Consider the following 13,276-nt stretch of genomic DNA (forward strand, 5'->3'; position numbering starts at 1 on the left):
ACGCATATCCCTTTTTATAAGATCATTCTGAAGCATGATCCCCTCCAGTTAGTCATAAGGAAGGGACAGGATCCAATCCATGAACACTAACCTTCAAACAATGCAGCGTGTCACTTTTGGAGAACATCTTAAACTTAGTTAGCTCGCCAATGAACCTCACGGTTTTGTTCTTCGTCTCGATGTTGATCTGGTCCTTCTTTCTCACCTGAAGACAAGGATGATGGTTTACTTTATCCAGATGTGACAATGTACACTTTGTTACACCTTAAGCAGCCACAAGTTCCGTTTGCTGATTTGGAATGCGCTAAATATTAAATGTAATATAAATTTATATGCTAAATGCATATAAATTGAGCCAATAAATAAATAAATAAATAGTGGTTTAGAATAGAAGAGAATAACAGATCTGGAAGGGACCTTGGAGGTCTTCTAGTCCAACCTCCTGCGTAGACAGGAAACCCTCTACCATTTCAGACAAATGATCTAATCTCTTCTTTAAAACTTCCAGTGTTGGAGCATTCACAACTTTGAGGTGGGGGCTGCCTTTACAATGGAGGACCAGAACTATAGCAGCAAAATATTTCTGTCTCTCCATTCAGGGTCATATAAAGTTAGTTCCCCGGTACTACCATCTAAATACCATAATATTTAAAGGATCTGAAAATAGTTGTTTGGAGAGATTCATCTTTAAATGAATCTTTTTCCAGCAAGAAAAACCCACTTTTTCCAGCAAGCCAGGCTGGCTTAAGAAGAAATTTTTAAATGTTTTAATTGGTTTGTGATTTTTAATTTTTGGGCCAAATTTATATATATATTTTAATTGTTTTTTTAATATTTGTATTTCATGTTCTTAATTCTGGCTGTACACCGCTCTGAGTCCTCAGGGAGAAGGGCGGTATATAAATTGGAAATAAAATAAAATAAATAAATAAAAAATAAAATAAATCTTGTGATTTAACAAAGGTTTAAAGTGTCCCAAAGGTGCTTTTTCAAGAGGCAACTGGACTTTCTGTTTTTTGAAGACATTTCGCTTCTCATCCAAGAAGCTTCTTTAGCTCTGACTGGATGGTTCAGTCAGAGCTGAAGAAGCTTCTTGGATGAGAAGCGAAACGTCTTCAAGGAAAAACAAAGGAAGTCCAGTTGCCTCTTGAAAAAGCACCTTTGGGACAACCAGGACCTGGAGGACTGAGAATCTCCATAGAGGTTTAAATTGTTTAAAATTTATTTATTGAGTAACCACGTTGTTCCAGAGATTATACATATTAAAATGAATGCAGAAACAATATAAATAATTTAAACCGTATTGAGCTGCCCTTTAAAACCAGGTGTGTATAAAATAGCCCTTGGATTCACAGAAAATAGTTGCACCCACAAAGAAAGCTAACACCTTTGTCTTTAGGAAAAAAGACTTCAGAAGTTTAATGACAAAATTCATTACTCCTTCATAAGTGAAAACCTGAAATTAGAAACTTTTATGTGTCTGTGTCCAGTACATTTCCTAGACACTTAGTATAATTGTTATATAAATCGGTAATTATCAATATATGTTGTTGAAGTATATAATATATGGCAGGCAAGATGATGTATTTTTAAAGCACTCTGGTTTTTATTAACAATTTATCAAAGTTTATAGTACAGTTCTGCTTCTGACTTACAACAGACAAAGGAATTCACAAGTCAACTACCAATTATATTTTGGAATAGTAGTTGGATATTCCCTGCCTCCATTTCTGGGTACCGTACAATACTTAAGAAGATTCCAAAATTGAAAAAGCAGTTCCCATTTGAATCTTTTATCCCTGAGCCCAACGTACATGTTGTAAAAGCAAGTATCTAAAAATTTAAACCGGCTGCCAATTCTGCTTAGGAAAGAACCCCAAAGAAATCTATGCAGGTTTTCAATTGCTGTTCTCAACGTTTGTTCAAGCCTGCAATTTAAGAAACGATGCCATGTGGCAGCAAGTTCTGGAATGCTCTGAAAATCAGTATTTTCAAACAACAGGCGAAAGATTCAGAAGTAAGCGTGCTCATGAATATGTGCACGGTCAGGCTTTAAGATTATGTAATAATATTTTGCATTCTAGTTTATGAAATGTAAAAAAAAAAACAAAATCCGTTACAGCACTGGCCTTTTACTCTGAGTTTCCCTATTATTATGAGAGGCATTTTGAAACGTGGGCAACTCAATCTAATGGAAAACCAACGGAAACGTACGTGAAATCTGAAGTCCCCCTTCAACATGGAACAGAGGTCTTCTGCTACGTCGGACATACAGGGGTGCAAAGTACCAACCAGCCGTGCATAGAAAGGCAGCAAATCCAGCCTGCAAACAAAGGATAATCCATGGGTAAATGTTCTATTTCAAAGAACATTTAGGGAATCCAGTTTTTTTAATCTGATTTTTAGATATTTGCAATATAAGCACCACACTGTTACTATATATATTATATATTAATTATAACAGTAATATTAGGGAACCTATTATATAATTATAAATATTACTGGGAAGTTATGAGACCAGTGCAACCAATGCATTTTTTAATATTATGCAATAGCACTTAGATTTATATACTGCTTCGATGACTTTACAGCTCTCTCTAAGCAGTTTACAGAGTCAGCTTCTTGTCCCCAACAATCTGGGTCCTCATTTTACCGACCTCGGAAGGACGGAAGGCTGAGTCAACCTCGAGCCGGTCAGGTTCGAACTGCTGGCAGTGAGCAAAGCTTAGCCTGCAATCCTGCATTCTCATCACTGTGCCATTACGGCTCAGAGGAATGGAGAAGAAGAAAGGGGGAAGGAAGGAAGGAAGGAAGGAAGGAAGGAAGGAAGGAAGGAAGGAAGGAAGGAAGGAATAGCACTTATAAATGCCTCTTATTTCATAGCAATAGACTTAGACTTATATACCGCTTCATAGTGCTTTTACAGCCCTCTCTAAGCAGTTTGTACTGCCCCCAACAATCTGGGTCTTCATTTTATCGACCTTGGAAGGACGGAAGGCTGAATCAACCTCAAGCCAGTCAGGATCGAACTGCTAGCAGTGGGCAGTGTTAGCCTGCAAATGTTGCATTTTAACCACTGTGCCCCCACGACTCTATTTAACATTAAAAGTCTCCACTTCTTTCATGAAATAATCATTCCTGGATTATCTCATCTTTTCTCCAAAGAAATTCAAGGCAATATGCATAACACACTTCCAATTTTATCTCCACAAGAACCGGTTGGTCTAATTTTAAGTCTGAGAAATAAATTTGACTCAAAGTCACTTAATGTATTTCCATGGCTGAGAAAAGACTGAAATCTGAATTTTTCCTGTCAAAAAGTTAGACGTTATATTGGCTCTTACCACCTTGGTGAAAATCTGAATTAGTCTTGTATTAAGAATGAGTTAACCGTATTTTATTTTCCTTATGGCCTAACTCCAAGGACTAATATAAGAAAAAACAATCAAAACCACCACAAAAATGAGTAAAGATTAATGTTTGGACAGGAGCTACGTTACAGACTGCCCAGATCTTCCAATGAGTTACTCCAAAGATTTCACCAAGAATTTGAAAATACTTCAAAACCTATTGCTCATATGGAAAGTGTAACTAGATATATTTAAAAAACCAAGGTTCCTTTGCCTTTAGATGATTTCAGAAACACAACCAGTTATTTTGCTTGGAAACTATATGGAAATGGTTTGCCAATATTCTGGGAAGGTTCTTAATTTGTAATTTATTCTCGCGAATTATTCCCTGGAATTTTACCGTGGTCTGTCACATGAACGCTAATGAAGTTTGATCTGATTTAGCCTCCAATTCCAAGCAAAATCAGGCAGACGCTCTGGTGACCAATAGCTGTATTGGTAGTCCTCGATTTACGGTCACAATTCAGCCCAAAATCTATGTTTCTAAATGAGAAATTGGTTACGTGGGTTTTGCCCCATTTTACGACTTTTCTCACCACATTTGTTAAATGAATCACTGCAGTTTTTAAGCGAGTCACACGGTTGTGAAGCGAATCGGGCTCCCCCCCCCTGACTTTTGCGCGGGTCAGAAGGTCGTAAAAGGGGATTCACGTGACCCCGGAACACTGCAACCGTCATAAATGCGAGTCGGTTACCAAGCATCCGAATGTAAATTGCCTGACCACAAGGATGCGACAATGGTCGTAAGTGTGAAAAACGGTCATAAGTCATTTTTTTCAGTGGCATTGTAACTTCGAATGGTCACTAAAGCGAACTGTTGTAGACGAGAACTATCTGTATGGAGGAAGTCGTCGTTATCTGGGGCAATCCTGAACTTATGATCATGGGTATTAATACCATGGATAATAAGACCTTAAGGAAAAAAATATTAGCATAGACATTAGGAGTGTGTGTGTGTGTGTGTGTGTGTGTGTAAACAAAGAACAAGGCCACAACTGCGGATACACAAATATCCTTCACAGGTATACTAAAGTCTAGCAATTGTAAAAATGCAAAACTGTGGCTGAACTGAATCTTTCCTAAAAATGAATGGCAGTTTTCTCTCTTAGAACATCCCAGATGTGGTACTTATATGCATTTAGCTTACTTTATTGATGACTCACATTTTAAGTGAAAAACAATTAAGTGACATTCAGTGGAGTAGTAACAGAATGATATAAAAAAAAAAAATATCAACAACTAAGTTTCAATGTTCCAGGATCTAAACCATCCATGGCTGTTTCAAATTTATGTGTAACAAAGTTTCAGACAAATCTGTCACAAACAACAATCCCCAAATTTGTTGATTTATGCTTTTACATTGTGTATTTATATGGTTTTAGGATGAGGGTGTAAGCCTCCCAGAGTCACATAAGTGATGGGCGGTGTAGGAACTAAATAAATAAAATACTCCCATTTTTGCATATTAATGGATTTTAAGAATCCGAAGAGAGCTTATGGGGAAAATGTGCTGTCTGGACCAAATTCATTTCCACGGCTCTTCAGATCTCAGACCCCGACTTTTGAATGCAACATTTAAATTCGATGCTTACCTCTGCCGAGGAACGATGAAAAGGGCCCTGACTAATTTCCTTCGGTTAGCCTTGGTGTTCATATTCATGCAAAAATCCATGGCTGCCTGCGGAAGAAAAGGGAAAGATTGAAATCTGAGTTTAAATCTAACTAATCATAAACCCAATTCCTGATATGCGAGCGGCTATCGTAGTCCAGTTACGTGCTGGAGAAGAGCAGCTTCTTCCCGTCCACAAGTGATTTCAGGCTGAGACCAACCGACAGAATCATATTTTTTTTTTCCAGCTGTTAATAATCGAAACAAATTTTTACATGCCTTTTCTTTGCATTCGTAGATCGGAAAAGCTATTTAAATTCATTGTCAGGACTCCTTTTAGCAAGGGGTTTTCTGCATTTGGAGGGGATCAAAGGGGGTTAGAATGGAAGTCCTCGACTTACAATAGTTCATTTAGCAACCGTTCAAAGTCACAACGGCACTGAAAGAAAGGGGGCTTAACAGCCGTTTTTCACACTTACGACCCTTCCGGAACCTTGCAAACTGATATTTATGACGGTTGCGGAGTCCCGGGGGGGTGGGAGTGTCACGGGATCTCCTGTTGTGACCTTCTCGCAAGCAGAGTCAACGGGGAAAGCCAGATTCACTTTACAACTGTGTGACTAACTTATCAAATGCAGCATTTCACTTAACAACCGCGGCAAGAAAAGTCGCAAAAAGGGGGAAAACCAGGGGTGAAATGCTACCGGTTCGGCCAAACCGGTAGTGATAAATACTTTAAAAAGGTTAAAAAAAAAAGCTTCCGACGCTGTGTCACGTGATCCTCCGAACCTTTTTTCTACTTTTTTTAAAGCATTTTTTTTTACTACCTATTCGCCGGAACCGGTAGTAAAAAATGCTTTAAAAAAGTAAAAAAAAAAAAAAAAAAAAAAGAACAAGAACAAGAACAAGAAGAAGTAGTAGTAGTAGTAGTAGTAGTGGTGGTGGTGGTAGTAGTAGTTGGCCACGCCCACCCAGTCACATGACCCCCCACCACCCACCCACCGCCACCAAGCCACCCCCACAGAACTGGTAGCAACAAATTTTACATTTCACCACTGGGCAAAACTCATTTAACAAATGTCTCAGCAACAGATATCTCAGGCTCAATTATGGTCGTATGTCGAGGACTGCCTACATCAAGACAACTGTATTCTGTAGAAATAGCCATTAGAAATATGAGATGGGGATTTCACCTTGTCTATGAGGTCTCTATTTACACAATTTGGGAGCTGCTGAAGAAAAGCATCTACTATAAGTTTTAGGTGTGATCCGGTGCTCGTTTCTTCATCTTCTTGTTCTAAATCAAGCATTAAAAAAAAAAAGAGAGAGAGAGAGAGAGATAAGCCAAAAACAGACAAACATCTAAAATGTAACATTTTAAAAATATGTTCTCCAAGAATTATGTAATCCCTGTAAGCAAGTGAATCATAGGGTGGGTTTTGTTTTGTTTTTTCAACGGGGGAAAAAAACCCCAGTTAATACCTAGTTCAGGCTTAAAATCAAGGGGAGAAAAAACAAAATAAACAGATATGAGATTAGTAAAAGAGAATGGAGAATTAATGCAATGACCCCCTAAGAAGAGACACGGGGCAAAACACTCGTGTAAATGTAACTTGAAAGGAACTGATAGATGAAACGCTGCATTGGATTTTTTTTCCTCCTCTCGTAGAAGAAATCGAGCATAAATATTTTAGGAATCCATTTCCATCTAGAAAATAAAATGGACTTGCAGATTCCTTATTAAACCCCCCGTTTGATGTCTTTATCCATTCATCAGTTGATGTTATCTCCCCCAAGGAGAATATTCTCACATTTCATCAAACTCCTTGAATGGATGGAGCCTGTCCCCTTCAGGATCCTTTCCAAGGGAATCCAAGCTAAGAAGTGTAAAGCACTTTGCACTTTAGAAGGGTTTCATCAAATAAATAATAATAATATTATTATTATTTCCCCTTAAAGCTAGCTTCACCATGGATATTTGCCTCGGATTTTCTCCCTTTTGCCCTTGTGTCTATTTTTGTACGTTTTGTATATGGTTTCTCCTACTAAATCTTTGAATTTGAAATGGGAGTTGGTGTACTTCCAACCACATAGAGGAAGTGGTGGCACAACGGGCTTCAGGATGCCGGAACTGCCAGCCCAAAAATGATCTGCACTCCAGCAGTTTGAGCCCGGCTCTGTGAGACAGGTTGAGCTCCTGCCGCTCGCTCCCCGGCTCCTGCCTACCCAGCAGTTTGAAAGCACGTGATACTGTGAGTAGATAAATGGGTACCACTTGGTGGCGGGGTAAAAAAAAAAACAACTAGCCGCATTTGCGACCTTCTGAGAAGCCAAGTCAATGGGGAAGCCAGATTCACTGAATAGTTTGACTAATTTAATTTAAATGATTCACTTAACAGCAGAGGCAAGGTCATTTCATAAATGTCTCACTTAGCAACACAAATTCTGGGCTCAATTGTGGGCGCAGGTCGAGGGCTACCTGTATTCGTACAGCCTATGTTGACTAAACAATGGTGAAGCTATTTTCATAACTCAAGAGAGAGCCACTGGATTGAAGTGACTGAAGAGATGAGCTCAAATTAAACAACTGTAATTAAAAGGCAAGTTAAATACAGTTAGTATCACTTGTTCTCATTATTTTCTGATGATCTCAGAGAAATTTACTGGATGAGCAACTGTTCCTGAAACGGAAGAACATTTTTTTCTACACTTTGCCTAATGTGCTATATTAGTGTGTGTTCTAATTTAGTTACGATGCTAGCTCAGAGAAATACATTCATAAATATACTTAAAAAGTTCTTCTCAACCAGGAAACCTAAAAATTTAAGCTCACCACTCAACTGAAATTCATCAAAACCAAAGAACCTGAATTATTTTTCTCTAACATCTATTAAGGAAACTAGTGCAAAGAATATCCATCTTAAATAATTAATCTTTTGAGTTCCTAGAAAAGCTCTACTGGGTATATTCCTGTAACTCTTCAGGTTGCAGATAATTGGATCTCTTCCTCGAATTTTCTATCTAGTCCCTGCCCCTTATAAGCTTATCTACTTCAAAACACTTTCTTCCTCTTAGTACCACCTCAAAACTCACTTCTTGCAGCTTGCTTTCCGTCACTATTTTCAGCTCCGGTGCTATCTGCTCCCTGTTTCTTGCCTAATTGTGTTAAAAATAGAAAAATATTTTTTTTACACATTGCACTGAAGCAAACCTTTATTTTGAACAGCTTAATACTTAATTGCCTCTTTGCCTTTTCGGTACACATTAATTCTCCAAGATGGTCTTACTTATTATTCCAAAAGTGTACAGTGACTATTTCAAATGCTATTTGGGGGCATGAAGAATGTTTATATTGGATGCCACCGTAAAATTTATATTGGGTGCCATTATAAACTAGATAAAGGAAAAAGCATAGCTATAAAGTAAATCTTATGCGAGAAAGGAATTAATAAAATAACAGAATTGGAAGGGACCTTGGAGGTCTTCTAGTCCAGCTCCCTGCTCAAGCAGGAGTCCCTATACCGTTTCAGACAAATGGCTGCCCAATCTCTTCTTGAAAACTTCCAGTGATGGAGCACCCACAACTTCTGGTGGCAAGGAGTTCCACTGATTAATTGTCCTCACTGTCAAACCAGAATAATTGATCTCATCGTGGACAAGGGAAACGTCTACACTTACTGTTCAACCTGGAACTTGTCTACCAAAGCAAAGGAAATTCGCTAAGTAAAAACGGACAAGACAATACTTCTCCTGTTCGTACAAAGGACTCGTCTTTCTCACAAGTGGACACACGTCCCATTATGGTGCCTTCGACCTCACAAAGTGCTTTACAAGCCATCTCGTTCACCCTAACGACCCCGTGAGGTAGGCCACAGTGCGTTTCGTGTTCCTTTTTTTTTTTTAAAAGAATGGGACCGAAGCCAGATTAGAGAGTTGAGTCCACATTTACTAATCCTCCAACTAGGCTGACATGTGTCTTGGTTAAAAAAAAAAGGTTAATAGGGAATTGATGGAATAGGGAGCTGTGCCCAAAATGTCACCTTTGCTTTCTCCAACATGCAAGCGTTAGATGTTGATGCGTACAGACATCGGAAATCTGATACTAAGCCCATTGGGTGTGAGGAACATGTGATGCTGTTTGCTCTTATTGCTTCAATTCAAGCAAACAAATAATTGATTTCCCTCTGGCTTGACATTGGTCAGAAACAATTATTGCGCGACTCCCCACACGCGACCCCTGCTTTTGGCACGCAATGGCCCGGTGGGCCCGGTAGGCATGTTTTTTGCCCTCCCCAGACTCCAGAGGCTTTCTTGGGAGCCTGGGGAGGGCAAAAACAGCCTTCCCCACGCCGGCCCTCCAGAGGCCGGAAATGGCCCATTTCCTGACTTCCGGTGGGCCCGGAAGGCCCGAAAATGAGCTGGCTGGCGCGCACATGTGCCCTGGAGCTGAGCTAGGGCAATGCTCGCATGCCCATAGATATGTCTCTGTTCGCCATCACGGCCCTACGCCATCTCAGACAAGTGACTGTCCAGTCTCTTCTTAAAAACCTCCAGTGATGGAGCACTCACAACTTCTGGAGGCAAGCAGTTCTACTGGTTAATTGTTCTCACTGACAGGAAGCTTCTCCTTACACCTAGGTTGCTTCCAAGGTTAAGCTGTTGTACTACAAGCTGTATATTTTAGGAGTGTTGAATAGCAACTTACAGATGAAACTACTGTTGTTCGGGGGTTACAAAAATTCCCCCCAATAAGTTGTTGCATTAGGCTAGCCATACTGTTAAAATATGCTTTAGATATTGTTGAGATATCTACTATTAATACAGTTTAAGATATTGTTTGGGTATCTACTGTTTAGATCCGTTTAGACAAATTCGTAACAATAACATACTTTTCCACGTCATTTTTACCTTGTTCGTCAAGAAGTTTTTTTGTGAGATCCTCTGCTTCCTCCCCACAATCTAGATCAAGGGTCTCATCATTAATATCCAAGTTTTCCAGTTCCAGTTCTAGGTCTTCAGTGCCGGATATATCTTTATTTTCTTTATTTTCTTTTAGTTCTGTTTCAAAAAGAATTGGATGCACATATTACTTTGCCCTTCAAATAAAATACCGTATTTTTCAGAGTATAAAATGCTCCGGACTATAAGATGCACCTACCTTTTTTTTGGTGAGGAAAAGAAGAAAAATAAATCTGCCTCTGACTCCCAGCAATTTTGCCTCCTTGCAGCAAACAGCAAACAGCCTGCTTTACTTTCATTTTTGTTTTCAGCATAGCTTGATTAGCACAAGGGGAAAAAAATCTGCTCCCAGCAATTTACCTCCTTGCAGCAAGCAGCGGAGCCCTGTGCAAAACAGCTGAGAATCGGCAGGCCGATCATGTGCTAATTAGGCTGTGCTGAAGCTGAAAGGAGCTGTTTTTCTTGCTGTTTGCTGCAAGGAGGTAACTGCTGGGAGGCAGAGGCCAAAGGGTGGGGGCCAGTGGGTGGGTGGGGCTACATTCAATGTATAAGATGCACCTAAATTTACACCGCCTTTTAGGGGGGGAAAAGGTGCGTCTTATACTCCGAAACATATGGTATATTGTTTTCTTTTATTTTTCTGACGAAAGTATAAAGCAGATAGATATAGATGAAACAATAATAAAACCAGTTATCTGGTGCCTAATGCTTAAGACATTTTCATTTTTTTTTAAAAAAAGGTTTGAACCGCTCTTTTCCTATTCTTGCCAGAAAATAAAAAAAGCTGTTACTATTTTAACCTTAAAAAATAGAACACTGGCAATGATCACATTGACACATAGCATTGAGAAACACCTGTAATTTGCTAAAATCCATTCAAAATTACCCATTTTTAGGTATATGCCACAAATTTAATGTTGGTTTAATGGAATCTGGCTTGATTACACTGTTTTTTATCTTTTACATTTTTAGTTATCTTTGATTTATTTCCACCTGTCATTCAACCGGGCAGCCAAGAAACAAAGCAGGGAGGAAAAATGGTTAGGAAACTCACCCCCTTTACTTTGGCTCAAAATATTCCCAGATTGGCAAGGAATTCCTGCAGCTTTTTTCAAAACTTATTTCTACAATAAGGTCCGTGGTTGCAAGCGAGTGCGTTGACTTCTAAGAGGTATTACAATTTAGCAAGGAGCAGAAAACAAGCCATGGCTTCTTAGTTGAATGCAAGCCAGTATTAATGTATCCATGGCTTCCTTATTGTGGTTTGAACCACTATTAACGTGTTCTACAATTCATCGCTGCAAATAATATAGCCATGGTTAATAAAGTTAGAAAATATGAACATCTTCCTAAGCCAGCATAGCCAACCTAACCAGGGGTGAAATCCAGCAGGTTCTGACAGGTTCTGGAGAATCAGTAGCGGAAATTTTGAGTAGTTCGGAGAACCGGCAAATACTACCTCTGGCTGGCCCCAGAGTGGATTGGGAATGGAGATTTTGCAGTTTCCTTCCCCTGGAGTGGGGAGGGAATGGAGATTTTGCAGTATCCTTCCCCTGCCACACCCACCAAGCCACACCACGTCCACCAAGCCACGCCCACTGAACGGGTAATAAAACATTTGAATTTCATCACTGCACCTAACCCTAATCACAGCCCAGAATAAAAACCCACCCCCTTCTCCGTGACGTAACCTCAGGAGTAAACCCAAATACTATACCTCTGGAGTCGTCCCTCCCAGAATCTTTGGCCTGAGAGCATTTTTCATTGTCTTTAAACAAGATAGCCGGCACAAACGCTTTTAAATCAATCAGGTTCTCGTAGAAGTTCCTGGCATCTTCGTCTTCCCAGATTCCCCCCTCCAAATCATATTCCCCAGGTTTGCCAGGGGTAAAAATATCAATTCCCGGACCGTGTTCTGCAATTGAAACATACAAAAGCATCAAATATTTCAATGAAGTCGGAATTTCAGTTATGAACCCCCCTCCTCCCCCCTTATTCCTGCAGAGAAGAGCAACAATGATGATGAGGGGACTGGAGGCTAAAACATATGAAGAACGGTTGCAGGAAGTGGGCCTGGCTAGTTTGATGAAAAGAAGGACCAGGGGAGACATGATAGCAGTCTTCCAATATCTCAGGGGCTGCCCCAAAGAAGAGGGAGTCAAGCTATTCTCCAAAGCACCCGAGGGCAGGAGAAGAAGCAACGGATGGAAACGAATCAAGGAGAGAAGCAATTTAGGACTAAGGAGGAATTTCCTGACAGTTGGAACAATTAACCAGTGGGACAACTTGCCTCCAGAAGTTGTGAATGCTCCAACACTGGAAGTTTTTAAGAAGATGTTGGATAACCATTTGTCTGAAGTGGTATAAGGTGTCCTGCCTGAGCAGGGGGTTGGACTAGAAGACCTCCAAGGTCCCTTCCAACTCTGTTATTCTATTCTATTCCTACTTCAGTGCTAAAAGATATAAACTGAGAACAAAATCGGTGGGGACGTTAAGAGCCAGCAAGATTTACTATAGAAAGTAAGTCGAATTTTAAACCTGCTTAATTTACATACCTTCTGGCACAGGTTTGTCTTGAGGGAGATCTGGCATGTTTTCATCCAGGAGGTCTGCTAAAGACTGAGAGTTTGCCAACAGCTTCTGATAAGACATAGCAAATTCTTCATATTGTTTATGCCGGTCTTCGCTCAATTCCCCTTTAGAATGCAGAATACGCCTAGAAAACCACGCGCAGTCCAGAAAAAAAGCAAAATGAAAAGACTTGGACAACGTTTAATCCCAAAGTTAACCGTAAACAAGCTATAAAAAGTCCAATTTTTAATCCCTTTAACAAGGGGGGGGGGAACCTAGAGAGAATTGCATAAAAATATTGACCGATAAGTATGTAATTATAAAATACTGAACACGTACCAAACATATATTCACTCTTTATAGAAGAGATATGGCTATAGGCCTTTTCCATTTCTTACATCCTAAACAAAAAAAAAACTACAGGCAGTTCTCAACTTACAACCGTTCGTTTAGTGACGGTTTGAAGTTACAATGGCACAGAAAAATGTGACTTATGACCGTTTTCCACACGATGATGTGATCAAAATTCAGACGCTTGGCAACGGACTCATATCTATGACGGGTTGCTGTGTCCCAGGATTACGTGATCCCCTTTTGCAACCGTCCGACAAGCAAAATCAACAGGGAAGCCGGATTGACTTAACAACCCTGTTATTAACTTAACAACTGCAGTGGTTCACTTAACAACGGAGGCAAGAAAAGTTGTAAAACGGGGCCAAACTCACTT

The 13,276-nt window shown here is 39.8% G+C and overlaps 1 protein-coding gene across 2 annotated transcripts in view; it reads right to left on the reverse strand.

Moving 5' to 3' along the window:
• Positions 1-13,276, reverse strand: part of UPF2 (UPF2 regulator of nonsense mediated mRNA decay) — a 43,069-nt gene that overhangs the window by 16,002 nt on the left and 13,791 nt on the right. The window contains exons 4-11 of one of the 2 annotated variants that reach the window (XM_034422104.3): positions 12,534-12,694; positions 11,696-11,893; positions 9,928-10,077; positions 8,113-8,175; positions 6,213-6,316; positions 5,003-5,088; positions 2,215-2,323; positions 92-205 (exon numbers count right to left, since the gene is read on the reverse strand). In XM_034422104.3, coding sequence (XP_034277995.2) covers positions 92-205; positions 2,215-2,323; positions 5,003-5,088; positions 6,213-6,316; positions 8,113-8,175; positions 9,928-10,077; positions 11,696-11,893; positions 12,534-12,694 — 985 coding nt within the window. The remainder of the gene's footprint in view (positions 1-91; positions 206-2,214; positions 2,324-5,002; positions 5,089-6,212; positions 6,317-8,112; positions 8,176-9,927; positions 10,078-11,695; positions 11,894-12,533; positions 12,695-13,276) is intronic. The other variant, XM_034422105.3, reaches the window with a different exon arrangement.

This window comes from Pantherophis guttatus, chromosome 7 (assembly GCF_059756535.1).
Source record: "Pantherophis guttatus breed Tessera chromosome 7, ASM5975653v1, whole genome shotgun sequence".
Lineage (NCBI taxonomy): Eukaryota > Metazoa > Chordata > Lepidosauria > Squamata > Colubridae > Pantherophis > Pantherophis guttatus.